General features: G+C 45.7%; 1 protein-coding gene across 3 annotated transcripts in view; it reads left to right on the forward strand.

Annotated features, from left to right (window-relative positions):
* The window catches only part of LOC110256399 (uncharacterized), a 138,235-nt gene that overhangs the window by 94,882 nt on the left and 15,760 nt on the right, over positions 1–27,593 (forward strand). For 2 of the 3 annotated variants that reach the window (XR_002337851.2, XM_084990755.1), the window contains exons 1-3: positions 14,128–14,241; positions 18,204–18,282; positions 22,236–22,386. Coding sequence is in view for 2 of the 3 variants with exons in the window: in XM_084990755.1 (XP_084846881.1) it covers positions 18,254–18,282; positions 22,236–22,386 (180 nt within the window). In the remaining variant the exon portion in view is untranslated. Of the gene's footprint in view, positions 1–14,127; positions 14,242–18,203; positions 18,283–22,235; positions 22,387–27,593 lie in introns of those variants that run through there. The other variant, XM_084990754.1, reaches the window with a different exon arrangement.

Genomic DNA, 27,593 nt, shown 5'->3' on the forward strand with positions numbered 1-27,593 from the left:
CACATGGTTTCTGAGGGTCAGGAAACAAGGAGTGACTTGGCTGCATGGCCTCCGCTCAGGGCTTCTGGGGTTGCAGTGGGCATGTCAGCTGCTGTCTCTGATGGCCTGACTGGGGCTGGAGAATCTACCCCCAAAATGACTTATACACATAGTTGTTGACAGCAGGCCTCCATTCCTTACCCTGTGAGCCTCTCCCTAGGGCTGCTCACAACATGCGATCTTTTTGCAAGAACAAGTGACCCAGGAAGCCTCAATGCCCTTTTGTGACCCTGCCTTAGAAGTGACACAGCATCACATCTGCTGTATTCTGCTGGTCACAGAGACCACTCCTAATGCTACATAGGAGAAGAGGACATATGGGTCAGTGTCGGGAGGCAGAGATTATCAGGGCCATCTTTGAGATGGGCCATCTCAGCTCTTCACACATACACTTCACTTCAGCCTCATAAAACGAGCAGGTGGAGGTCACTATTATTTCCCTTTTACAGATGAGGTAATTGAGGCTCAGAGAGGTTAAGTGACCTCCCAAGGCCTCTCAGGTGATAAATAGCAGAGCTGTGTCTCCCCAGGTCTTCCTGGCAAAGGCTGCCAGACCACCCTCTCACTCCCCACCCCGACCCAGGTTGCACTGCCAACCACTATAGGTTCCCACAAGCATTCTTCACCCAGTCCTTTGACTCAAGGCATTCTGCAGCTGCTAAATATTTATCAGAAAATTTAATACACTCCTGACTCATTAAAAACTTTTTTTGGAAGCAACTAGGAATAGAAAAATACTTCCTCAATGCAATCAAATGCAATTCATGACAACAGCAAACATAATACTTAACTGTAAAGCATGAGACATAATCTCATTAAAATCAAGAACAAAGATCCCTGCAATAACTGCTATTCTGTAATACCAGGAAAATCTAATTAGTGCAATAAAATAAAAATAAGAGGAGTTCCCATCATAGCTCAGCGGTTAACGAACCCGACCAGTATCCATGAGGAAGTGGGTTCAATCCCTAGCCTTGCTCAGTGGGTTAAGGATCCAGTGTTTCCATGAGCTCTGGTGTAGGTCACAGATATGGCTCAGATCCTGAGTTCCTGTGTTTGTGGTGTAGGCCGGCAGTTGTAGCTCCAATTCGGCCCCCTAGCCTGGTAACTTCCATGTGCCGTGGATGCAGCCTTAAACATACAAAAGACAGGAAAAAAAAAAAAAAAAAAAAAGAAAGAAAGAAGAAATAGAATTCTTGGAAAGAAGAGAAAATTATCATCAGAAACTCCCAGAGAATCAACAGGAAACACTTCCCAGTATTAGTGAGGTGACAGCAAAAAGGGCTGGTCTGAGATACACAGCTCAGCCCATAGCTTTCTTATGGTTCAGCAGTAACCGGCAACAAGACACAGCAAATCCCTCTCTTCCCCCAGCTGCCTTGTGTCACCCTGGAGCCAGTGGCCTGTGCTCATTCTGTAGCCAAGCATTCGTGCTGTTTTCTGGCCCACATGCAGGGCAGGGCGCCTGAATGTGTGGGGTGGAGAGGGGGAACTGCGGGTCTGACAGCTGCAAGAGGAGCCCTCAGGCTGCAAGTTTTTTCTGCGTGGGTCCAGGACTCACACCCTGAGGAATGAGAAGACCTCTCCTGCCCCTTTGGCTTCCCCTTTGCAGAGGAAAATAAAAGACAGGAGATAGGGCTGACAGGGGCCAGACAGTATCTCACCATAAATGTACCCAGGGTGGAAAGCACGCCTGGCTTTTGAATCCTGACGATACAGGTCGGGTCACGTGGCTCCGGCACTCTTCATTTGAGGCAGTTATGTACCTCTTCAATCCCCACTCTCTTTACCTGTGGGGAAAAAAGGAGATTGCCTACCTTCTAAGGAATATGGGAAGAATGCAGTATAATAATGAGCAGGAAAGTTCTTTGCCAACTGAAGGACGTGGGAAACAGAAAGTAAGACAACTAGTATTGATGAGGGCTCAAAGCCAGCCTGCTGACAAAGCCACATGCTGTGCCAACTCTCTGACGGGTCCCCACGTCCCCAGGGGACGTTTGACTCAGCTCTATTGCTACACTGAGGTCCTGCACAGGCCTCCCCTTTGGTGAACTGACCACACTGGCTGCTTCAGATGCCCTGAGGACAGGTGTAGGAATGCAGTTTTCTCGCACGTTTACCTGCGTGTAGGGACAAGCTTCCTAATCCATAGATGGGCTTTGATTTCTCTGACGAGTGTCTTTTTATTGCAACTTCTATGTGGAGCACTCAGGGTCAAAGGGCATTGTGTCCTTTCTAATAAGGAGATGGTAGCACCTCTCCTGCAGCCTCCGGGCGATGCTCATGTACCTGTGAGCTTTGGGTCTGGCCAGCAGGAGAGCTCGCCACCTGCGGTAGGGTCCCAGGGACAAAGGCAAGCTCCCAAAGAATCTGCAAGGCAGATGTGGGCAAACTGAGTCTGGGAGAACAAGGGTGGAGGAAGAGAAGCCTCAGTAGTCCTGGAAGCGCAAATGAGAACAGGCAGGGGTGAGGACACAGGACAGGTCAGGGGATGAGAAGTTGAAAGGAGCAAGGGAGAGGCTCTGGAAACAGGGCCCCAAAATGATCTCTTAGCATCTTAGGTGATGCCTCTGCCCAGAGCCTCCATCTGTGGGAGATCCCAGGAAGTACCAGGCTGAAGGCAGCTAGCATTTCCTAGGGGAAGCACGTTTCCCCAGTGTGTTGAGAAAATGGGGAAATTCTGCAAAGGCTGACTTTAACTACTAAGTCCTCTCTCTCTGCTTAAGAGGAGCCATTCCCCCAGCAGACTGGGAAGTGTTTATGTCTATGTGGGCATGTGCAGGCCGAGGGGGAGGGGCTTGCTTAGGAAATAGGCAGCCCCTCCCCTCATTCCCAAGATGACAGAAGAGGCCCCAGGGAGGGACCAGCCTCTGCAAGATGCCTCCCCATTGTCTTTGCAGGGTCTGACTGATGGGTCCCCAGGTGTGTAGGAGGCCACCCCTCTCCCTCAGCTCCATCATCCCTGGCTGCCTGAGGCCACAGGTCCTTGTCTCTGTCCCGTGGGAGGAAGCCTGTTCTGACCTCCCAGGCCTTGCCTGCAGCTCCAGCCTGTGGAGTAAATGGCTGGCCTCTGTCAACCGCAGCCGAAAGCCAGCTGTCCCTGTGAGTCCGTCCAGCCCACTTCTGAAGCGTGTCCTCTGAACCTGACACTCAGCTGGCTGCTGAGAACTAAGAAAGCACTTCAGTACAGAGACTCCTAGGTGCAAAGTGCACACTTCTCCCCAGGGACCGCCCCCCCCGCCCCCCGCTGGTCCTGCTGATCCCAATCTGGCTTCTCTGTACAGCCTCAGCTCCCTCCAAGCCCTGTGTCTTTCCCTCTCCTTCTGAAGGTCTTTCTCTGTCTCTAGCTCCCTCTCTACAGTTCTGTGTCTCTCCATCCCTCCACAAGCCTCTCTCTGTCTGTTTCTCCTCTTGCCCTCTCCTCTGTCCCCCTGTGTGTCTCTGTTGCTGTCTCGCTCTGCTTCTCTCTCGTTGTCCCTCTGTTTCTCCATGTATCTCCGTTTCAGTCTTTGCCTCTGTGATCCTCTGTCTCTCTCAGCCTGTCTCTGTCACTCTCTCGTCCTCGAATGAAGCTGCCGGGACCGTAGCTCCATCAGGACTGAGGCCTCCCAGGGGCTCCACAGAACAGAGCAAGGTGGACTCTGGGCCAGGCCTGTGTGTCAGGTTGGCACAACAATATTGCTGAAACTTGCCCTCTTGGCCACAGGATGCTCGTGTCGGGAAGAGAAGCATGATGCTGAGGGCATTCTGAGTGTGCAAAGCATGCTGTGTGAGCGCTCACTTAATAAATAGCATTAGCCTGTGTCTCCTCTCACTCCAGGAGACGCGGAAAGGCGATTACGTGCTGTGTCAGCGAATCCGTGAAGCCCTGTGTCTCCCTCCCAGGAGTCAGCGTCCCTTCTTTGTATTCTTCGGTCCTTCCAAACGGCAGGAAAGACCTTTAGAAACCTGTGTCTAAATGAAATGTCAGCTCGAAAACCACAGGTTTCTGCTTTTTTTTTAAAGTGAGTGCGAGGAAGTGGAGCTGGGGCTGAGGGATGGATAAAGAATTAATGAGGATATAATAGGGGTAGCAGTGCTGAGCCCCATAACTTGAAAGCTTTTGAAAGGGCAGCCGGATCCAGTGCTTCCGACTGTACACACCTGTGGCCACCACCACCACACACACCCACAAAAGCCACCCAGCCACCAATATATGAATCAGAGCAATAATAAGGGCCATTTCTCTTGGGTCAGGGGTACTCTCAGCCACTATTTGTATATTTCCTTGGTCAATCCCTACTAAATATCCTAGGTATGTAGTCATCACTCCATTTTACAGATAGAGAAACTGAGGCTCAGAGAGGTTAAGTAACTTGCCTAAAGTTATATAACTAGTGAATAGAAGCGCTGAGATTAGAACCTAGAAATGTCTGTCTCTAAGCCTTATGCTTGCCCCCATTGTCACTCCAAAGAAAAATTTTTAGACAAATGGTTCTTTTCTATCTGAGTGTCCTTTCTGTGAGTGGATCAGAACATGAACTATTTGGAGGCAATTAAGCATCAGCTCAAGCTGACCTGTCCCCCCTGCCTTCTAGGCAGCAGGTGGCTTCTGAGTCTGTCTGGGAGTGGTGCTGTTCCAATTAGTCCAAGTAGCAAAGGCCCACAGTGATGTCTGAGGACCTTCAGGAAATATTACATTTGCTGCATCATACCAATGGTCAAAACAAAATGAAAACAAACAAAAAAACCCAGCTTTCCTAGCTTAAGAAAAATGGAAGACAAATTTACAGTTGATAGAATTCTAAATTTTTTTCTTTTCCTTGAATTGGGATAAAATTGACATTATTCTCATTATTGTGGCAGAATAATTTTCCACTCAATTTGACCCCAAGGTCTAAGACAGGAAGGAAGGGCTCCTTAGGGACTTCCTCCCAAATGTAGCTCTTCCTCTGATCAGCAGTGATTAGGCGGCCTGCATGTGCCTTACAGTCCTCAGGTTAGAGAGAACTTCAGAAACAAAAAGCTTATATATATATATATATATATAAAGTTTGGTGCATCTATCTATAGACTCCTCATTCCTTCTCTCAGTGGAGAGAAGAGTCCCATTCACAGCCATTGTTTCTGCAAACAAGAGGGGAGAAAAGGGTAGCTTGAAAGGAAGCCAGGCAGCATAACACGCAGCACACACTCAGGGACATTTAAACCTGCTGAGGCTCTTGGAGTTAATCTCTCCCTGCAGTGACCTCATGGGGACAAGATGTGTGTGTGTAGTGCCAGAATGAGGCTCTGGCTTCACACGCAAAAGTTTATGAGGTTTAAAAGAATTCACTACTCCAATAACACAATAGTGACCTAGAGAATACCCTCTCAAAGTGGATTTGGGCCCAACTGCCAATATGGCAGTCTTCATTTGACATAAGCTTCATTCCATAAATATTCTCTGAGTTCCTACTGTGTGCCAGTGCTGAACTAGACCCAAGAGAGCTTATTCGCTCTAGGAAGGGAGAGCAAATAGGCACTCATAGAGGGAGGGTCTTTCAACAGGTCAACAAAAATTTTTGAGGACCTACTGTGTGCCAGGATTCTTTTTTTTTTTTTTTTTTTTGCTTTTTAGGCCCGCACTTGTGGCATAATGAAGTTCCCAGGCTAGGGGTCTAATCGGAGCTACAGCTGCTGGCCTACACCAGAGCCACAGCAACACAGGATCCGAGCCTTGTCTGTGACCCACACCACAGCTCATGGCAACGCCGGATCCCTAACCCACTGAGCGAGGCCAGGGATCAACCCACAACCTCATGGTTCCTAGTTGGATTTGTTTCTGCTGCACCGTAATGGGAACTCTATTTATTTACTTACTTACCTATTTATTTATTTATTTTTCAGGATTCTTAAAAAAGCTTTTTGGAGCAAGTCTGATGGCAAATTTGATTCTCTTTTTTGATCAAATAAACCACATTCAATTTCATGTCATGGACAAATCTCTATTATTTAGAGACTTTAAAACATAATGGTAGTGCTTTTTCATTTTAATTTTTAATGTCTTTCCTGCTAGGGTGGAAGCCTCCTGGGGGCTCGGTGACAGATGTGCCTTGTGCACAGTGTGTCTCTGGTTCTATAATGGTGTCTGGTCTAGTGAGAAGTCAAGAAAATCATGGACCTGGGGAAGCTCCCAGGTTGCAGGGGTGGATAAGAGATGGAGAAGGGGTGATGAACAGAAGGTCTGCTCAGAAATTACCCTACAAGACAGAGCAAGATAAGTTTTCTAAGCAAAACAGCAAAACCTCTCTCACTTGTTCTCTCTCTCTCTCACATACACACACACACAAACACACACACACACACATATACACACACAGTCAACTAAAGGCACAGGATGAACTGTGGGCTTCAAACTCCCATGGCTCATTGAACTGGCCCTAGTTTTCAAGCTTTGAACTGTCAGGTGGCAGATACCTTGTTTGGCTCCCTCAACATGCACTCCACTTCCTTTTTCTTGCCATCTCTACCATTACAATCTGGAAAGCTAAACTACCCAACTTCCCAGCCTCCTCGGCAGCTAAGGATGGCCACATAAGATGCTCATCCATAGCTGAATGAGATGAGGCCAGTGAGATGTTGGCAGAATTCCCTGGAAGGACTTCCCTTTGAGAATATAACAGCAAATATCACAAGGAGAAAGTGTTTGCCTTTTTGTCCTTCATGTGCCCTCCCTTCCTGCCTGGAATGAGGACTGGAAGTACAGCAGCCATTCTGCAACCATGAGGATGAAAGCAAGTCAGGCAACGAGGCAGTGGGAACCTGGGTCCTGAGAGGTCCCTGCAATGCCGCCACGCCAGCCCTGGACTGTTCACCCCTGGGCTTCTTTTACAAAAGGGAGAGGTCCCCTCATTGTTCAAGCCACTCTGGTTGGTTTCTTTTACTTATGTTCAAGCACAAGCCTAATAATACACACAAAACTAGCACTACCAAGCACTTTCCATGTGCCGGAGGTTTGCATCCAGAGGCACATATAGCTAATGTTTATGGAACAGTCTCTTTGTGCCAGAAACTATTCTGAGTGATTTATATGTATCTCTAGTCCACTCCTCAATTATCATCAATCCCATTTTACAGATGAAGAAGCAGGTTTGGAGAGGCTATGCATTTAGACCACATCTGGTAAAGGGCAGAGCTGCTAGCTGAGCTCTGACAGTCACCTGCTCATGACAGTCTCTTTAATGACATCATTCTCACTGGGTGGACCCCAGACCTACAGAATCAGAAATCTAGGGGGGCAGGCTGGTACTCCATGTTTCAACAGAGCCCCTAAGGCCATCCCAATAGTGTTAAGGCTTGAGAACCCCTCTTTAGAATATGTGGGGAGCCTCCATTGTCCTGTTCTGGGCACGCCTTGTTGCAGCTCCTGTCAGACTCCTCCTTAGGTTCTGAATCTTGAAGTCCTTTTTTGATCCTGGGTGCTCACTTATCACTGCAGCTGCCTTTCTACGGGAAGAAAAGGAAATCTTTGCTGTTATGCCCCTAAGTCCTCCTTGGGCATCAGATCCATAACCACCTAAACTCAGCGATGTTCCAAGACCCTGTCATACAATGTCAGGAACAAGTCTTTCTAACCCATGTGGCCCAGTCCAGCCCTCTGCAGGCTAGATCAGCTCACTCGCTGTCCCACGCTCTCCAGTCTTTTTCTTCTTTTCTTTTTCTTTTTTCTGTCTTTTGTCTCTTTAGGCCCAAACCTGCAGCATATGGAGTTTCCAAGGCTAGGGTCAAATCAGAGCTATAGCTGCTGGCCTACACCACAGCCATAGCAACCCAGGATCCTTAACCCACTGAGTGAGGCCAAGGATCAAACCAGTGTCTTCATGGATGCTGGTCAGATTTGTTTCCACTGAGCCACGTTGGGAACTCCTCCAGTCTCTTTTTCATACCTGCCAAAGCACATCCCAGCTTCCACCTTGGAAAGCCTCACCTGGAGCTCCTACTTCCCTCCCACTCCTCCTTTGGCTCACATGGCCCCTAGGGTCTCTGAATTAGGGCCTGGAGCCTCAGAAGTGCTTCTAATTTCCAGAACTTCTACCTTTTCCCACAGACCCAGAGCTAGAAGGGGCCCTTGGAACTATCCAGTTCAATCCCCTGATTTTACTGGAAAACAGAGGGTGGCAGAGGAGAAGTGGTAGGTGCATGTTTATTAGAGAGATGGTGGAAAGATGGGGTCAAGCTTGATGGAGTGGAAGTGGCGGGCGCATGCCCAGTGCGGGCAGGATGCTGCCACTACCTCAGCCAGGAGCAGCAGCATGTCACCGGCTCAAGACACGTACCTACTGACTGTTTGAGGTACAAACAGGCCCCAGATGCTTCAGCTCCTGTAGGACAATGTTCAAATCAAACCCTGCACTAATCCTCCCACACATACTTACTGATGCTTCTCTTGAGGATGGAGAGAAATCTCAGGCCACTGGAGTGGAAAAAAAGAGGAGAAAACCAGGATACTGGCCTGGCTGGGGAGAGACCAAAGATTTTTCTGTTGCAATGATTTCCTTTGGATGTAAAGGAGCCCAGGTGGAAGCTGTCCACGGGGAATGTTAGAGGAACAGTCATCATGTTGACGGGGTTAGGAAGAAAAAAACCAGAGATCTCTAAGAGGGTGAGAATGATTGTTTTTTTTTTTTTTTTCTCCAAGGCAAGATAAATGCAGGCCCTTCCAGAATGGCTACTGCCATACTCCCTTAGCACACGTTTCCATTTCTTGGAGTAACAAAGGCAAGGGACACCACCCCTCCGAGGTGAGTCCCAGCAGAGAGCCTCTGTGTGCTCTGGAGGCTGGCGCAACAGAGGCCAAGTTAATTAATTTGCGCCATCCTCAGGTGCTCAGCAAAATTTTAAGGTGACATGAACATTAAAACCCTCATTTCTGGGTAGTTTATCTAGTGACGCCTCTTGGCATTCACAGGCAGCCAATTTCTTCCTGAGGAATTTCCACTAATCTCTTCTCCAGGAATAGATCTTGGCTCCCAAGGCCGTGTCAGTGAGTTCAAGGCATAGCCTGACTCCAGCCCTGCTGTTGCCAAAGCAAAATGCCCCGGCTGAAGGCAAGGGGACGGAGATTTGCAGAGCCTTTTTCAGAGGCCCCCAAAGCCAGGATGGTTGCCGTGGTCTGTGGGCTTTGGAGACCTTCCTGCTCCTGGGACCTGGGACTAGAAGCCAGAGAGGGAATGCGGTGATTGTAGGGGCAAGCAAAAGCTCACGTTCATGCAATCAGCCTCAGCCACGCTCTGACTCTTTGTTCCTCATCTACCATTCCCGTAGCAGCTCTCCCACCTCAACTGCACTTCATCTTTAAGCTATTTGCGGTGACATACTGTTGGTTTCCAAACTCTGATTCTCCCTGGGAATGATCTTCAGCCCAATAGAAAATATAGTTTGTAAAATACCCCCTTCAGATTTGCTTCACAAGAATATGGAAGGGGGACGTGGTGGGCTTATAGATGCAACAGGATTGCCTCAGAGGGGATCATTGTTAAAGCTGGGGGATGCCATGAGGCGCTGCCTTGATTCGCAGTAGCCAACAGGTGGAAACAAGTCTACTGTAGCTGGCAGAGGAATGAACAAACAAAATGTGGTATATGCCAACAATGGACTATTATTCAATTGTAAAAAGGAAGGCAATCCTGACACATGGTACAACATGAATAAACTTTGAGGACATTTATGCTAAGTGAAGTAAGCCAGTCACAGAAAAACCTGTCCTGTATAATTCCACTTACAAGAGGCATCTTTAGTGGTCAGATTCACAGAGACAGAAAGGAAAGTGGTGGTTGCCAGGGGCTGGGGGCAGGAGCGGGGGTGGAGATTGCTGTTTGCTGGGCATGGAGTTTCAGTTTTGCAAAATGAAAAGAGTTCTTGAGATTGGTTGTGGAGCTGTGTGAATGGACTTAACACCACTCACTGTATACTTAAGAGGCTTATGATGGTACATTTTGTGTTATACGTATTTTACCACCAATGAAAGTTTTAGGAGTTTCTCGCTGTGGCACAGTGGGTTAAGGATCCAGCTGCAGTGGCTCAGGTTGCCGTGGAGGCATGGGTTCAGTCCCCAGCCTGGCACAGTGGATTAAAGGATCCAATGTAAGTCATGGCTGTGGCTTGGACTCAATCCCTGGCCCAGGAACTTCCATATGCCATGGGTGTGGCCATAAAACAATTAATTTTTAAAAAATGAAGTTTCTAAAGAAAAAATTTTTAAGGTGAGTGATGGTCACAGGAGTATTCATTATATTATACTTTCTGTCTACTTTTTGTTTTGTTTTGTTTGCTTTTTAGGGCCACACTTGCGACATATGGAAGTTCCCAGGCTAGGGATCCAATCGGAGCTATGGCTGCCAGCCTACACCACAGCCACAGCAACGCCAGATCCGAGTCACGTCTGCAACACTGGATCCTTAACCTGCATCCTCTTGGATACTAGTCAGGTTCATTTCCACTGAGCCATGACGGGAACTCCAAAATATGAGATTTTTGAAAGCAGGTCCAGGAGACCTAAAGTGAGACTAACTAATTTCAGAGGACAAAAAGGACAAAATAAGACAGTGGAATAACATCTATAGACTCCTGAGGTCAAGATCAGTGGCCCAACAGTTCTTTACCTAGCCAAGTCATGATTCACCCACAGAAGTTTATATATATAAATACAAATATATATATATAAACTTATGTGTATGCACATATATTTACATATATATTTATGCATATGTACATATATTTACAAATATGCATGGATCCAAAAATTGCAGCACTCTCTGAAGAAAATAGTTTCAAAAAGACTCCAACCAAAATCCAATATTATAACAGAAAAGAGAAGAAAGAGGGGTGAGTGATAATATATACACATATACATGCATATATACATGCTTACCTATGTGTATATATGTATATGTGTGCAGAGATTTAAAACCCATATATATAGTTCAACATAAATGGGTAATGATGGACTGGAAATGTGTAGTGCTGAGCAAGGATTCTTAAAATAGAGGCGAAATACTGCAAAGGAAATTCTAATAAGATCTAGAAAGAAAAGTACTATGCTATTTCAGCAAAACGTAGGTGCTGGGGGCAGGGCAGGCAGGCTAAAAGAACCCAAAGGCTCTTGGGGTAAGGAGAGGAAAACAGGGAAAGTGGAAATATCCTCAATATCTCACTGGTGGAGTGAAGAAGTACCCACATGGGAGAAATAATAGGGGAATTGAGTATCTAAGCAGAATAAATAATCATAGCTGTTTTCCTGTAATAGTAAAGAAATAGTTTGATTATGATCACTAGAAAAGGAAAGGGGAGATAACCATTAATGGGATGGAAAGACTGCAGGTGAATTCTCACATTAACAAGGGTGGAAAGGAGTAACAATTTGAGCAAGGTAGTAAAAGAAAAAGAAAAAAATCGTAAACTCAAAGTAAGCAGGAAGAAATTAAATCAGGTATAATTGTTGTTACGTTACATTGAATGAATTTAATTCTCTCTTTAAAAGATATAATCTATGGACTGAGCTTAAAAAAAAAAAAAAACCAAAACTCTATCTTAATGTTGTTTATAAGAAACATACCTAAAAAAATGATAAAGAAAAGTGAGAAGTTGGGAGTTCCTACTTTGGGTAAATAATCTGGCTGCAGCAGCTCGGGTTGCTGTGGAGGCGCAGGTTCAATTCCTGGCCAGGTGCAGTGGGTTAAAGGATCCAGCATTGCTACAGCTGTGGCATAGGTCGTAGATGTGGCTCAGATTCAATCCCTGGCCCAGGAAATTCCATATGCCAAGGGTGTGGCCATAAAATTAAAAAAAAAAGTTAAAAGTCCAGGAAGAGATTAATGTAGATAGGAAATCTTGCTATTCAATAAAAGTGGCATTTCACATCATCAGGGAAAAAATGGATTTCATAAAGAATGTTGGGAGAATTAGATATATATTTGGAAAAATTCAAAGTTGGATCAAAAGAAAATATTTGTAGCAAACTAGGCACTTTCAAGAAAATTAAAAAATAAGCACCAGGAGTTCCCTTTGTGGCTCAGAAGAAGTGAACCTGACAATATCAACGAGGACGCAGTTTCAATCCCTGGCCCCGCTCAGTGGGTTAACAATCCGACATTGCTGTGGCTGTGACGAAGGCCAGCAGCTGTAGCTCCAATTCGATCCCTAGCCTGGGAACTTCCATATGCTGTGCCTGTGGACCTAAAAAAAAAAAAAAAAAAAAAAAAGCAACAGATTCCGAGAAAATATTTACAAAATGTTATTCATAATAGAAAAGAATTAGTATTCAGAATTTGTCAATATATCATACAAATCTGTGTGTGTGTGTGTGCACCTGTGCCATGTGCAAGTTCTCAGGCCAGGGATGGAAAATGAGCCACAGCTATAACCAGAGCCACAGCTGTAACCAGAGCCACAGCAGTGACACTGCTGAGTCCTTAACCCACTGAGCAACCAGGGAACTTCAAGATATCTCATAAATCTTGAACGAAAAAGACAAACTACCCAATGCAGCAGTGGGCAAAGTATACGTACATTTCACAGAAGAAGAAGGACAAATGGTCAATAAACCCATCAAGTGATGCTCAACCTTCCTTAGAGCAAATGGGGAAATGCACACTAATGTAACACAATGTCATTTTTCTCTCATTAGATTGGCCAAAGTGTTAAAGGTTTATAACAGCAAGTAATGGCAAAGTTTGGGGAATTATAAGTGCGGTCTCTTGGAGAGTTAATTTGACAACATCTAATATAATTTTTTTTGCTTGAATCTAATGTAACTTTAAAAGTACAATTCCTTTGACTCTGAAATTCTAATTCTTCATCATTATTCTAGAAGAAAGACCACATGTGCAAGGAGACATATACATAGCAAAATCCTGGAAATAACACAAACAACCATCAATAAAGGGAGAGGTTAAATAAGCTGTGGCATAACCGAACTATGGAATCTCAGAGCTGTTAGGAAGAATGAGTTACCATAAATCTAATGTAGGAATTCCTGTTGTGGCACAGCAGTAATGAACCCGACTAGTATCCATGAGAATGTGGGTTCAATCCCTGGCCTCGCTCAGTGGGTTAAGGATCTGGCGTTGCCGTGAGCTGTGGTTGTAGGTCACAGACATGGCTCAGATCTGGCATGGCTGTGGCTGTGGTGTAGGCCGGCAGCTGCAACTCTGATTGGACCCCTAGGCCTGGGAACCTCCATATGCCGCAGGTGTGACTCTATAAAGCAAAACAAAGCAAAAAACTAAGGTACAGAAAGATGGAAAGATACTGTTGACATAGTATAAAATGAAAGAAGCAGGCTGCAAAATAATTTAGATAGTTTAAAAAAAAATCCCCTAAAACCATGTTATGCCTTCATTTACAGGTATAGGTATATAATTGGGAGGGGACTAGGATTAGAGATAAACAAAGGGAAGTTTAGTTTTATCTACACTGAGTATTTTACGATGAGGATGTAATCATGACATGTGTATAATTGAGATACATATTTGTTCCTTCACAAGAAGAAAGACCTTCATACTTTGAAGGGCAGATGCGTCCATGAATCCATTCATAAATGCCCATCGTAGGCCAGCTGCTGCTGTGAGAAAAAATGACTCATGCACAGCTGAGTCCTGGAGGCAGTCTCTGTCTGGTAGAGGAGATAAGACTTGTGAACCAGTAAGTGAAATAGGTCAACAAAATGTGATGCAAGCCATAGGAGGCACATGGACAAACACTGAGGGCCTTCTGAAAGGAGATTAATTCCTGGAGGGAGAAGAAAGAAAGGCTTCTTGAAGAAAGTGGCCAGCTGAGGGGTGTGTGTGTGTGTGTGTGAGCGCGCACGTGCATGTGTAGTATCAAACACACTTATGTTGACAGAGATTGGGAAGGAGTGGCCAGAGGACTGGGAAAGGAAGACCCCCAGTGGGGAAGCTTTGTGTGCCAAGAGCGGGAGAGAATGGGGGCAGGAGCAGAGGGAGAACAGTGTGCCCTTGACCCAGGAAGGTCACGAAGGAGCCAACAGAGGAATTGGGTCCCGGCATTTCCACCTCAAACTTGGGCTCCTCCCTCCAAGGGGGGAGGCCCATTTGATTCCGTGTGTGCAGCCAGCCCTGGCTGTGCAGAGCTGCAGGTGGGAGCTGACCGGATGAAGGGAAGACAAGAAAGGGCCTCACTTAACAGCGTGGAAGAAGGAGGGGTGCCCATTCGGGATAGAAGGTAAAAGGCTGCTAAATAGCAAAAGGAGGGTAACCACAGCCTCTGATTAGGGGTCATGTCCAAGGTGATGATGCTCCACCCCTCGCCTTCTTCGTGTTCCCCTCCCCTGTGGCTTGCGTGGGAGCCCCAGGCCACAGGGAGGAGGAAAGGAGCACACGCGTCTTCCTGCCTTTATGTGGGAACAGGACTTTGTCCTCATGGGCTAGTGGTAGGCGTGTTTTACAACCCCAGATTAAAGGCGCCTTCAATATGTGTTTTTGTTTTATGTCACTCAGGTTTCATTTTCTATGAATAACTTGCAAGCTGAGTTTGGCAGTCAAGGCCACCCTAAGCTGGTTCCATAGGACTTAGCTGTGGCTGGTATAATTAAAAGCTGCCACCGTTCTCTGTCCTGCTTCCTGCCCATGGGGCTGTCCTGCAGGAGCCTCTGCCTTCTGTTGGGTTCAGCTATGGGGGAGCTCCAGAGGGACAGCTGAGTGATGACAGAGTATTTATTTGCCTGGGTCTGAGTGCGATTCTGGTTTTATGAGACGGAAGCTTGCCATTTTAGTGGCCCACAAAAATACCAAAGTTATCACTCAATACATGTAGAAAAATAATATTTTTCTTTTTTTGGCAGCATACTCTTTGCCTCTTTAGCTGACAACTTTGTAATAAAACGTTCTAGAGAAATAATGGAAATACAATCTAGTCTTTCCTCTCATAGATTTGATTGGACTTTGGGGGTCCTTTTATTGGTAATGTAGAATCATTTGTTTCACATCCCATTATCTGTAATACCACATAAAATTTTGAGATTGCTGTCCAATTTGGGAAGACCTCTGTCATTGTCTTCCATAGGTAACTAAGATTTAGGGCATCTCAAATTTTCTTATACAGGAACTAATCTTATTCTTTGAATTGCTAACACTTATAAACCAGCTTGTCTTTGCCCCATTATTTTGGCCTACCATGAGTTTTATGGTATCTTTCATGGAGGTTCTGTGCGGTTTTGCCCAGATGCCCTCGTGGGGCCCATGCAGGCATCCCTCAGCTGCTAGAATATGGGATCTGCTGAGGCCACATGCTGCTCGGCTTCTCTGCCATCCTCATTCCCATACCAGCATATCTCCTGAGAGTTCTCCACGGTGACAGAGTTGCCTGCAAGTTTCCATTTCATAGGCTGTTTCCAGGGGACCCAATCTGGGACATCTTCAAAGATGTCAGGATTTTATATCAGAGCCCCAAGAAGTGTACATTTTTTCCCAATGAGTTTATATGCTTTATTCTTCTTCATCAGTGAGATTATTGAAAAATTCAAGGTCCTTTTCTTCTACTTGCATTGTCTTTCTTCATCTTAATAAATTGCTAATTTTGATACGATCTGAAATTTTTTATAGGCTATAACCACAGGAATCTGAGAATTAATATGTAGAAAGAAAATAAGACGGCGTGTTTCTAGTTGTACGAGCTGCATATTTCTGACAATAAGAAGTGAATTCTACACTTAAAATTTTATGGCTGATGATGGGCCACAGACCAGTTTTTGGTTCCTCACACAAAGCTTGGTTCTCTTCACCACCCTCATACACCCATGCTGGGCACCAACACCCATTTTTGTTTTGTTTTGTTTCGTTTGCTTTTTAGGGCCACACCCACGGCATATGGAGGTTCCCAGGCTAGGGGTCGAATGGGAGCTGCAGCTGCCAGCCTACACCACAGCCACAGCCATGCCAGATCTGAGCCATGTCTGTGACCTACACCACAGCTCAGGGCAACACCAGATCCTTAACCCACTGAGTGAGGCCAGGGATTGAACCCACATCCTCATGGATCCTAGTTGGGTTTGTTAACTACTGAGCCACAAAGGAAGCTCCCCAAAGCCCATTCTTATCAACATGACCTCCCTGTACCTTCAAGTCATGACATCAGATGAGTTGGTGGTAGGAATATTCCTGGGAGCCATTCCTACGTGAGGACAACTAGCAGTGAATTAAATATATACAGAGTGACTGTGAGCAACTTAAATATATCCCACCAAACCCAAACTCATCTTCTCCTTAACCAGATCCTAAAAATGCCTATGACGCCTCCAAAGCCACCCAACATAGGATGCGTGTGGTAGAGGGAAACTGGGATCCAAAATATCTTACTTTTTACAAAATTTACCTCCAAATTTACAAAAGCATGGACATATGAACACGTTGCTAGGGCTCCTCCCCAGGCCTGGGAAGGGGCCTGTGTAGCTGTGAACCCTACGGCTTAAACTTGACAACCTCACTGTAACCTGCCTCCGCCTGGACCTCTCCTTGCCAGGGTGTCTCAAGCAGGCTGCATCCTTGACCGAGGCCTTTGTTCTTCTAAGGCAGCTGTTGGACCTGACACTCTCTCTGTGCCAGTCACTGCCTCTCCGGGCCTGGAGGTGGTAAGGCTGTGGCTCTCATGGAGCCCAGGTTACTGCTCAGTTCTTTGTGGTTCGCCTACACCCACATCTTGGCGAATAAACCCTTTTAAAATGATCCCATTTGCGGTCTACCCCCTGTTTCCTGTTGAGATCCCGACTAGTCATTACTCCCTTCTCTGTTCCCCTCCAGCTGCCCCTGACTCCCATTTCCTCACCGCAGCCCTGGTCATTCATTCTCCCAGGCCTTAGCTTGCCTGTCTCCTCGCCTGAACGTCCTCAGCAAATGCTGCCCATTCTTCCAGGCCCAGCTCCAGCCCACCCTCCCCCAGGCAGAGTGGCACTCAGGAAACACTGCGGGGTGAATGGAGGTTTGGCTCTAATCTGAACTCTGTCTGCTCAGATAAGAGCCAAAGCTCTGGGGCTCTGGGGCGGGGAGGAGGGGCTTCTAAAGATCTTGATTTCATAATTAACCCCTGGAGGAAGAGGCTCTTTACAACGTCTTTCCTGGAGACTCACTGTTTAGGGCACCACTTAGAGAGGCCCAGTCAAAGGGAGGGAGGTTCCTCCCATCCCCCAGGTGAACGAGGCAGGAATCCCTGCGTCTGTGAGTTTGGGAGGGATTAAAAGGGAAGCTGGCCGAGTTCTCTGCACAAATCATTTCCAGCCACAGTGCCCCAGGGCCTCTGCTGGAATGCAGGGCAGGAACACAAATGGACCCTCGCTGGGCCTGTCTTGGGGGAGAAAGTCGTGCCAGACCTAGAGAAAGGGCCTTCCGGGAGAACAGATGGGAGAATGGCACTAATCCCAGAGGGAGCAGAGACCTGGTTTCCTTCTCTCAGGCTCCAGGAAAGACCTCATTGCAAGAAGTGATGGGAAACAGCCCCTGCCTGGGTTCATGGGAGCCAGGGATGGCCCCCTCCTAGAAAAAGGAAAGCAGGAATGAGGTGGGCTTCAGGCATTCTGTTCCAGAGGGTGAAACAGTCTGGGCTGCTTGCTGGCTGCCCCTGCTGTGGGGCCAATGCATATTCCTGGGGTGAAAAAAGTGGGGCAGGATTTTGGCCAGAGAGGAGGTTCTCATCACTGAGAGCACAGGAAGTCTGTTTAGCATTTGGGGAGCTTCATAAAAAATGAGCTGGAGCGTGGCGGCCAACTTGCTGCCTTGGCTTTCTAAGACTTATGCTGAAACAATGTAGGGGCTTTCAAACCAGAAAAGTATACCAGATGTCTGGGAAGTGGCTTTCACTGGTTGATTTGCAGTTAGGACACGTTTTTATCTCCTTCATCAAATTGGAAAGGTATGCCTGTCTAAATGCAAGGCAGTGATCGATGGGCTCTTGACTCTCCACATGTGAGTGTGCGGGGTGGGGGTGTGGGAGCTGGGGTACTTAATAGTCTGTGGAACATGTTATTAAGCATTACTGGAAAGAGGGCCGACCATGTGCAGCCGATCTGTGACCTAGACCGTGTCCCACCGCTAAGTGTTACGACCTTGGGCAAGTCAGCTTCCTATTCTGAACCTCAGTGTTCTCATCTATAAAATGAATTAATTGGACAAAATGATCTTTACTGTCTCTTCTAGATGGAAAAGCTCAACGATTCTCATAAACCCCATCACAGGCCATTGAAAGCATGAACGATTTCTTCAGTCCTCTGATTAGGTGGGTTTATTCTCCTGTGATCAGCATGGTAACAAAGCCAGGATCAAGGCCTCTGGCTCTCACCTTGACTCTGCCTCTTCCCATCTGTGTTAACTTGGAGAGGTCAACCCATCTCTCTGAGCCTCGGTCACTTCCCCAGGGCTCACACAGTCAGATCTGGTATCTCATGCCCCCGAGAGAAGATTTAAGGTACAAAACCAAAAATGTCTTGGGTCTGGCTGTATCAGTTCCTGCTGAGGAGAGACGTATTTCTGAGCCTTCTCAATAAACATTAGCCTATCATATATGCTGACTTAGGATCCACTTCAAAATGGAATCTTCTGGGGCTTCAATGGAGCCTAAATACCCGGAAGACGAAAGTATCTTTGGGTTCTCTCATCTAGTCTCCCATTACCCTCTTAAATTGGGTCTCATCCCAGATGCTGTTCCCCTTGGGTGGCTCACGATCACCAGGACACTCATGGAGCCATTTGGAGGAGGAGAAGCCCCATCTCCTTCTGGCAGTTTTCCGTGGTCCTGAATCCTAGAATCAAAAACGTCTTTCTATTGGGTCTTGGTTCCTCAGATGGCTTCCAGCACACCCTGCCTGCTAATTTATTGGCCAGAGAATTTCCTTAAACACAGAAGCTGGAAGGAAGGGTTGCTTTCACAGGAAACAGGTATAACAAATAAGGCCTAAAGGCCTTATCTCATGGTACTAGTTTTAGGTCAGGCGAACCCAGATTTTATTCCCAGTGGATTACTTTCTAGCTGTGTGATCTTAGGTAAGTCCCTCACCCTCTCGGAACCTCAGCTTCATCCTCCATGCATACGTACCTTCCCAGCATGGCCATAAGCTTTAGAGGTTCAATGCATAGAACAGTGGTCTCGGTGCTGTGGCTCATGTATCTGGAGCTCAATACATTCTAGTTCCTTTTCCTTCCTTTCATGACATATTATGAGAAAGTGAAAAGCTGACGATTATTAGCTTGGTGGCATCATGGGCCCATCATATCAGGACTGTGCCCAGCTCTCTAGCCTATCTTTACTCCCAGCCTTTCATCTTCTCTGATCTGGTCACAAGAACCGCCTATCCATCACAACACACTTGCCTATGCCTCATGTCCACAATTTTCTACCTAGACTGCCCTCCTCAATCCTCAGAGGCCTAAGTATTTCTCATTCTTCAAGGTCTGGTTCAAATACCATGTTATTCCGAAAGTACTCGCTGACTTCTAACTAGAAATGAACTCTGCCTCCTCTGAATGACTGTGGCGCTTTTGCTATACACTCATAATTTTTTCCTTCTATGATAAAGACATAAAAATATTGCTTCTTCAACCAGACTGTGAATAATAAATATTATTATTTATTATCGTCTCGGAAGCCCTCAAGAGAGGGATCTGCACTGAGCCAAAACTCAGAAAATGTTAGATGCAGACTATTGCCTTTGGAATGGATAAGCAATGACAGCCTGCTGTGCAGCACTGGGAACTATATCTAGTCACTTATGATAGAACATGATAATGTGAGAACAAAGAATGTAAACATGTATGTGTAACTGGGTCACCATGCTGTACAGTAGAAAATTGACAGAACACTGTAAACCAGCTATAATGAAAATAAAAATAAAGTGTTTTGATTGAATAACTAAAGAGAGATGTATTTATTTAAGGTAGGAGACAAGTTAAGATAAGGGGTAGCTCTTCAGAAAGGGCCCAGAAGAGTTCCTGTCATGGCTCAGTGGTTGATGAATCTGACTAGGAACCACGAGGTTTCGGGTTCTATCCCTGGCCTTGCTCAGTGGGTTAAGGATCCAGCGTTGCCGTGAGCTGTGGTGTAGGTGGCAGACGCAGCTCAGATCTGGCGTTGCTGTGGCTGTGGTGCCACAGTAGCCTGGGAACCTCCATATGCTGCGGGTGCAGCCCTAGAAAAGACAAAAAGACAAAAAGACAAAAAAAAAAAAAAAAAAAAAAAAAAAAAGAAAGAAAGAAAGAAAGGGAACAGAAGAGAAAGGGAAATTAACACTATTTGCAAACATTTCTTAAGATGGCTGTTACAGTCCCAGTTTACAGAGGTAGAAAATGAGGCTCATTGAAACTACACAATAAAATTTGTAACCATTAATAGGCAACCTGAGTGGTGTATGCTATACCCTCCTCTCCACGTGCATCATTTCATTAATACACCCAACAACCCTTATGAAGTAGTATTATTCCCATTTTGTAGATGAGGAAACTAAGGCCCCCCAAAATTAAGTAGATAACCCCAGTTTACAAAGCTCCTCTAGAGTAGAGGGGTGCTCTAAATTTGTATACTGTACCTCAAATGTGCATAATTGGTAGGGTCCTCTCTTTTCTATAACTGATGCTTTTGATCTCCAGAGCCTCACATCCCTCAGAGGAGCAGGAAAAAAAATCGAAATTTGTCAAGTCAAAGATCTTGAGGTTTTTTGAGTGAAGATGGGAGTAAAAGAGACATTGTTTGTTTGTTTATTTTTGCATCATCTCAGTTTCTTTCGAGCAAGTATTTAAATAATTCAAGGCTCAAATTTCTTCCTGTTTCTCCCTCCCTAGGTCTTGCTTCTCCTGCCTGAGAAGGCTGGGCCTTGTTCTCTTCTGCAGGGTCTCAACGCCCGAAGTCCCTACTGCACCTGTTCACAGGGCCCTGTTCACACCTGCGGCCCAAGTCCAGGCCACACCAGCCTGTGGCCTGTGCTCTTGGCCTGACTGGTGTCATGCAATGTCCCCTCTCTCTCTCCTCCCCGCTGCTGGCTCAGCGGCACCCCTCTTCCCACCAGGACATCCGACCTGGGTCTCAGGTCTGTCCCTGGTGGTGGGGACGGTCCCCTCACAGTCTCTGCTTTGGGTCCCTTCCTCCTCTGGTGGGCTTGCTGGCCTCAGCTCTGAAAGACCTTCTGTGTCCCTGCTAGGGACCCCAGGAGCTTCTGGCTCAGGCTGAGGACCACCGAGCTGGGGGGCGGTCCAGCCTCAGGCCCGCTCTCTGCTCTGTGAGCTCACCCCAGCTCAGGGTGGCATCCTCTATATCAGGGTCCTCCCGGAGCCCCTTAAGCAGAAGGAGGAGCAGCCTACTGCTCTGGAATCCTCCTCAACTGAACTGACAGTTTCTAGTCCTCCCTCCTGAGCTCTTCTTCTCTGCCCTCCTGCCTCCTCCTCCTCCTCCCCAAGTTGAAGGGCCTTCCTTTCCTTCCAGCTGTTTGACAGGAACATTCCCTGTATCGTGTCCTCCTCCTCCTCTTTGGGGTGCCGTTCATCTTTTTCTCTTTCTGAGAGCGATAAAGGCAGAATGACAGCAAGAAGGATGGATAAGGAAGGTATTTGAAAAGTGTTATCCTGTTCTCCTCTTTCCCCCAGTAGCACGAGAAATTAAATCCAAATGTGTCCAACTCGAAAGCTTAGCTCACAACCACCAGATTATAGACCCCGATACTACAGAACTAGAGTAGGGTGGACTTGGGATTGAACCCAGGTTTATTCCAGCCTCAAAATCCAAGTCTTTCCGTGAAACCATTTTTCCTTCTCCTTCCACCCACAGAAAGCACCCCCAGACCCTGTCCCGTCCAGACCCATCCTGGGACCTCCATTCTGTACCGTAGCAGGTGCAGAGCCCCAGGACCCTCCAGGCATAGCAGTGGCAGCACCTTCTTGCTCCCTCCCCAGCAGAGTCCAGGCTGCATTAGGGGCAGAAACACCCGAGACCTGTCTTTGGGAGCACCTGCGCATTTGCTCGCCTGCTTCAGATCTTGAGCGCCTTTTAATAGGTTTGTTTTATGGTTGGTTTTATTCCTCCAACAGTGAGTGGATTTCATTTGGCCGTGTAAAGGAGGAAAGGTGGTGTGTGAGCTCAGGCTGATGTGAAGGATGCTGAAGTTTTCCACTGGCCTCAAAAAGCTGCTTGAGAAACTTACTCTGCTGCGTTGGTGCAAGCTTTGTTTTATTTTGTTTTCCCCTCAGCCAGGTATTCAGAATATGTTTCACTCACCTGGAGAGTTGCATCGTCTTGACAAACACAAGGCAATTAAGAGACTTCCAGCTGCTCCTGCTGCTACTGTGTATTCAGGGGGAGGGAGAAATGATGGCTGGCCTCTCCAAAGTGCCTTTGCTGGTAAGTAGCAGTGGAGAGCTGAGGCAGCTCCCCAGATCCTTCTGATAAACGTGAATGATATTTGCCCAAAATATGCTATCATAACTTCCAGCTAGAGGTAAAAGTGAGGCATCTCCTGGGTTCGCCCAGATTAGCTCAGTTCTTTACCACAGGCATGGAGAAACTCAGTCTAAGCATTTAATTTAGCAACCACTTACTGAGTTCCTGATAAACAAGAAAAAGGGTCTGGGCAGGTCAGCACTTTGATTACAAAGACAGATAAGTCACAGTCTTGAACCTCACATGGTCTCTAGCTGGTTGGGCTAGGTGGGGGTGACACACCATTTAGCACCTGCTCTCCTTAGGAAAATCCTCTGTATCTTAACCCTGCCCCTACACTTTTGCTTCACAGCCTGATTTCTGGAAGGACTGGTTCACATGCACTGCCACTTGGTCGCCTCCTGCTCCCACTCCCCCAGGTCCTCTGATCCCACATTAACTACCGCACTTACATGCACATTTTAGTCTTATCTTACTGGGGCTGCATATTCAGCAAAGTAGAAGATACGTATATACTAAAAAAAAATGTATCCATCTGAATTTCAAATTACCTGGGCTTGTGTATTTTATCTGGCAATACTGTCTCTTACAGGGCTTGTCGGCCAGCTCTAACCTAAAGACTGTTGCTTCCTTCCTCTTTCATTTTTTATTGAAGTATAGTTGATTTACAATGCTGTGTTAATTTCTGCTGTCAGCAAAGTGATTCAGTTATACACACATGTAGATATTCTTCTTTTAAAATATTCTTTTCCATTATGGTTTATCATGGAATATTGAATATAGTTCCCTGTGCCATATAGTAGGACCTTGTTGTTTATCCATTCAATATATAATAGTTTGCCTCTGCTAATTCCAAACTCCCACTCCTTCCAGCCCCCAACCCTCCTACCACACCCCCCCCACCGGCAACCACAGGTCTGTTCTTTATGTTCGTAAATCTGTTTCTGTTTTGTAGGTAGGTTCATTTGTGTCATATTTTAGGTCACATATAAGTCATATCATATGGTATTTGTCTTTCCTTGTCTGGCTTACTTCACTTTAGTATGATAATCTCCAATTGCATCCATCTTGCTGCACATGACATTATTTCATTCTTTTTTATGGCTGAGTAGTTTTCCATTGTATATATGTACCACATCTTCTTTATCCACGTTCCTTTCTTCTTGAAGTGATCTCCTGCTTTAGCAGATGTAACCTTGACTGACATTGTGACTCTCTCCTGTTCTTCTTCCTCTTGGTCCTTCCCTCAGTCTCTTAACTGTTGAGCACCCCAAGAGTTGCCGCCTCTGTTCTCCCTTACTCTTCCTAGGACACCTTCAATGAGACCTGGCCTCAGCCCAGTGATCCCACATTGGTGAGTCTACTTCTAGCCTAGAAGCACACTTTCTGCACTCACTCCAAATCCCTAGACCTCAAGGTCTCTTGGGCAATTCCAAGATGTATCATAGGTTCCTCAAACTCAATATGTTGTAAATTTTACTCATCCATTCCATCTCCTCCCTACTCCTCCCTATCTCAGTGAATTTGCACCATCACCCAACTCCAAGGCAAGAAATGCTGAAGTCACTCTCAATTCTGTCCTCTCTGTCTCCCCACATCCAATTTGTCTCTATGAAATATGTATTCTATCTTCTAAAGACCTCCCATTTGTCTTCCACTCCCTCTCTGCCATTGCCCTATTCTAGGCCATTGTCATCTCTCACCTAGATCATTGCAGGAGTCTCCTAATTGGTCTCTCTGCCTCCCTTCCACCTCCCTCCCATCCATCTTCCACACTATCTCCTGAAGGATTTTTGCCAACATAAAAGTTGCATTATGCCTTTTGCTTGCTTCATTGTTTCCTCATCCACCATCGGGTAGCTTGTCACATGGGACTCTTCACCACCTAGTAAATGCCCACCTCTCCAAGCTGATCTGCTGACGCAGAACAACCCCAGCCATACTGAAAATACATTCTGTTCCTCAGACACACTGTATGGTCTCAGAGTCTGATTTCACATGTCGTGTTCTTTTTCTACACTGTGCCCTTACTCACATGTGAAATCACAGAAAAACTGCTCATCCTCCCAGCTTCAAGTCAAACTCTGCCTTTTTACAGAAGCCGTCCCACATTCTCTAAGAAGACATCACTGGGGAAAGGTGGGCTGCTCCCTGCTCTGTGTTCCTCTAGTGCAAGAGTCGAGCACTTTGTAGTAACCTCTGTTAGAAAGCTCTCTAGAGGGATGATCTGTTTGCAAATCTTGAATGTCCTATAATTGTTTGAGCATTGCATCAGACCCTGAACTCTTTGAACACAAGGACCATATCTTTTGTTTCGTTTTATTGATATTTAGAACTTTAAAAACATCTGTAAGAATACAGAATCGACTGCAACCAATGCCTGTGTTCCAATTTTCCAGACTTGACCACTATTAATATTGTTTTATTTACTTCCAATCTTATCCTTTTGTTCCTCCTCTCACCCTTCAGAGGCAAAGATGGAAGCAAAGTAACCAGACAAAGGGATCCCAGAGTAGATGTAGATGTTTAAGAAGTGCTGGGGTAGGGTAGGGGTAATCGGGGAGGAGCAGGAAATCAGTGAAATGTAATCAGTGGAAGCATTCTTTTTTTTTTTTTTTTTTGTCTTTTTAGGGCCGCACTTGAGGCATATGGAGTTTCCCAGGCTAGGGGTCAAATCGGAGCTGTAGCTGCCGCCCTATGCCAGAGCCACAACAATGCCAGATCTGAGCTGAGTCTGTGACCAACACCACAGCTGGCGGCCACGTTGGATTCTTAACCCACTGAGCGAGGCCAGGGATTGAACCCAGGTTCTCATGGCTGCTAATCAGGTTCGTTAACTGCTGAGCAATGACAGAAACTCCAGTCAAGGCATTTTTGTAATGAGCTTTGAAACAGCAGAAATCCACTTTTTCCTTAAAAACACTGTCGTCCCAGAGATGAAAGGCGCATTTGAGCTGTGTACTGGTGGCAAACTGAAAACACTAAATAAAAGAAAGTCTTACTTTATGTGGTTCCGGCTTAAAAAAAAAAAAAAAAAAAAGATTTTGAAGAATATGGCAACACTTAAGCCCTAGTGGAGCTTATTTTGAGTTTGTATTGGTGCTTGTTCAGAGAATTCTCTCAACCAGCTGAGAAGACTATGTACCAAAATATTAATTGTGAGTATCTTTGGGTGGTGAAATTGGACGCAATCTTTTTATTCTGTTTGCCAATCTTCATTTTTTAGAGCAATGTAGAAAAGAGAAACTGCTTTAAAAACTACATCCAAGGATAATGAAACAGTTTGAGAAATGTTTTTCACGAGAGACCTAGAGGATTTGAAGAGCTAGAGATTATATACTGTTAGTCTAGAATTGGAAGCTTGAACTATAATGAGATTTCTCCCTGTCGGGATTACGGATTGACTGTACCACCCAGAGAACAAACAGCTGACCTCAAATCACATGCCAATATATTCACAATTAAACAATCATTCAAGAAGCTATAAAGCACACAAAATGCATAGTGGCTAAAAATAATAAACAAATGAAGCTTCTGTGTTTTCTTGCCTGAGAACAAGGAGCCTGTTCTTTTAGTATTTATAGTGAAATAGTGAGACTCTGTGGGAAAAAATACAGCAGTTGGTAAGTGTTCTCAGTGAGGCATTGCAAACATGTCATAGAATCTGGGTGCTTCTGGCTTTACCTGTGGTTGGCTAAGATGAAAGATGAACAGATGGCCAGGGGACCTCTAGATTCCCAATTTGATACAGCAAGTGACCATTCTGAAACCTCATTTTTTACCCTCTGAATTTTTCCTTTCTGGGTTTTGAAATAAGAGAAATATTAATGTCATGATGAGAAAGTAATTTATTTAGAGTTCTCCCACATCTGCTACCAAAACAGGTTGTTTTTTTCCCCTAAAAGTGACATCTCTATTGCAGGACAGATTACAATTGATAAAACAGTTTCAAAAGCGTCACAAAATTTGGAAGCATTTTGAAAGCAGAACCGTTTTCTCCATGTATTCAGTCCTATGTATTTGGCAGAAAAAGAGCAACGAAGCAAAGTACCCAGCTTGGTTTCTTTTAATTTAGTTCCCCTCGCTTCTTGAGGGAGGATATTTGTGCTAACGCTTGCTATTTGGACCTGCGAGTGATGGGGGTAGTTTTTGGCAAACCTCTGCACTCACCAGTCCTGAAATACCTTTTTAGCGTGGAGTCAGACAGCCACACTTCCCTGAGGACCACTTGCCAGGACGCCACAGGGTGCAACCAAATCCTATAGTGTGAAATGGAGGATCAGTGGCAGCACTGGTGTCTGATGGACAGTGAACTGCGGATGGCAGGTCAGCCGGCCAGGCTCCATTCCAACGAATGCCCTTTAGAGCACTGACCTTCTCTTTGCTGGGCCTCAACATCTAGAGAGTTCTAATTACTATGGGGAATTCTGCTGATAATTCTGGAAATAATTGAAGGCATTCACTTGTTCAGTAGTTCAGTCAGTCAACAAGTATTTCTTGGGCACCTATGACATCTTAAGCACTAATAGATGCAAAGAATTCACAAGAATAGACACTTAGACCTGTGAGAGTGTTTCATAATTTACCACGTTCATCTGTTATGTCAAAGAAGATATAGTCTTTGCACTCAAAAAGTTTACAATTTGGATTTCCTGTCGTGGCTCAGTGGAAACAAATCTGACTAGTATCCATGAGGATGCAAGTTCAATCCCTGGCCTCACTCAGTGAGTTAAAGATCTGGCGTTGCCATGAGCTGTGGTGTAGGTAGGTCACAGACATGGCTTGGATCTGGCATTGTTGTGGCTGTGGTGTAGGCCGATGACTACAGCTCAGATTCAATCCCTAGCCTAGGAACCTCCATATGCTGCAGGTACGGCTCTAAAAAGACAAAAAAAAAAAAAGTTTATAATCTATTAGGAGAGATGAAAAATGTAAATAAATGACTAGCTTACAGAGTAGAACAATTACATGTCACAGGAAAACAAAAACAAAAACAAGTTCCTGACCAGGGAAGGAACAGCTATCCTGGAGTCACAAGCTGGTACTTTCATACTTCAGAGAGTTCGAGAAGCCGAGAGACCACATCCAACTCTGGGTCAGGGCTGTGTCTAGACAGGACCTAAGGGTGGGATTTAGATGCATGGGTGTGCAGGATAGAATGGCTGTAC

This window comes from Sus scrofa, chromosome 13 (assembly GCF_054392235.1).
Source record: "Sus scrofa isolate SSC_HxYL_T2T_F1_AM1 chromosome 13, Sscrofa_HxYL_maternal_Yorkshire_Landrace_v2.0, whole genome shotgun sequence".
Classification (NCBI taxonomy): Eukaryota; Metazoa; Chordata; class Mammalia; order Artiodactyla; family Suidae; genus Sus; species Sus scrofa.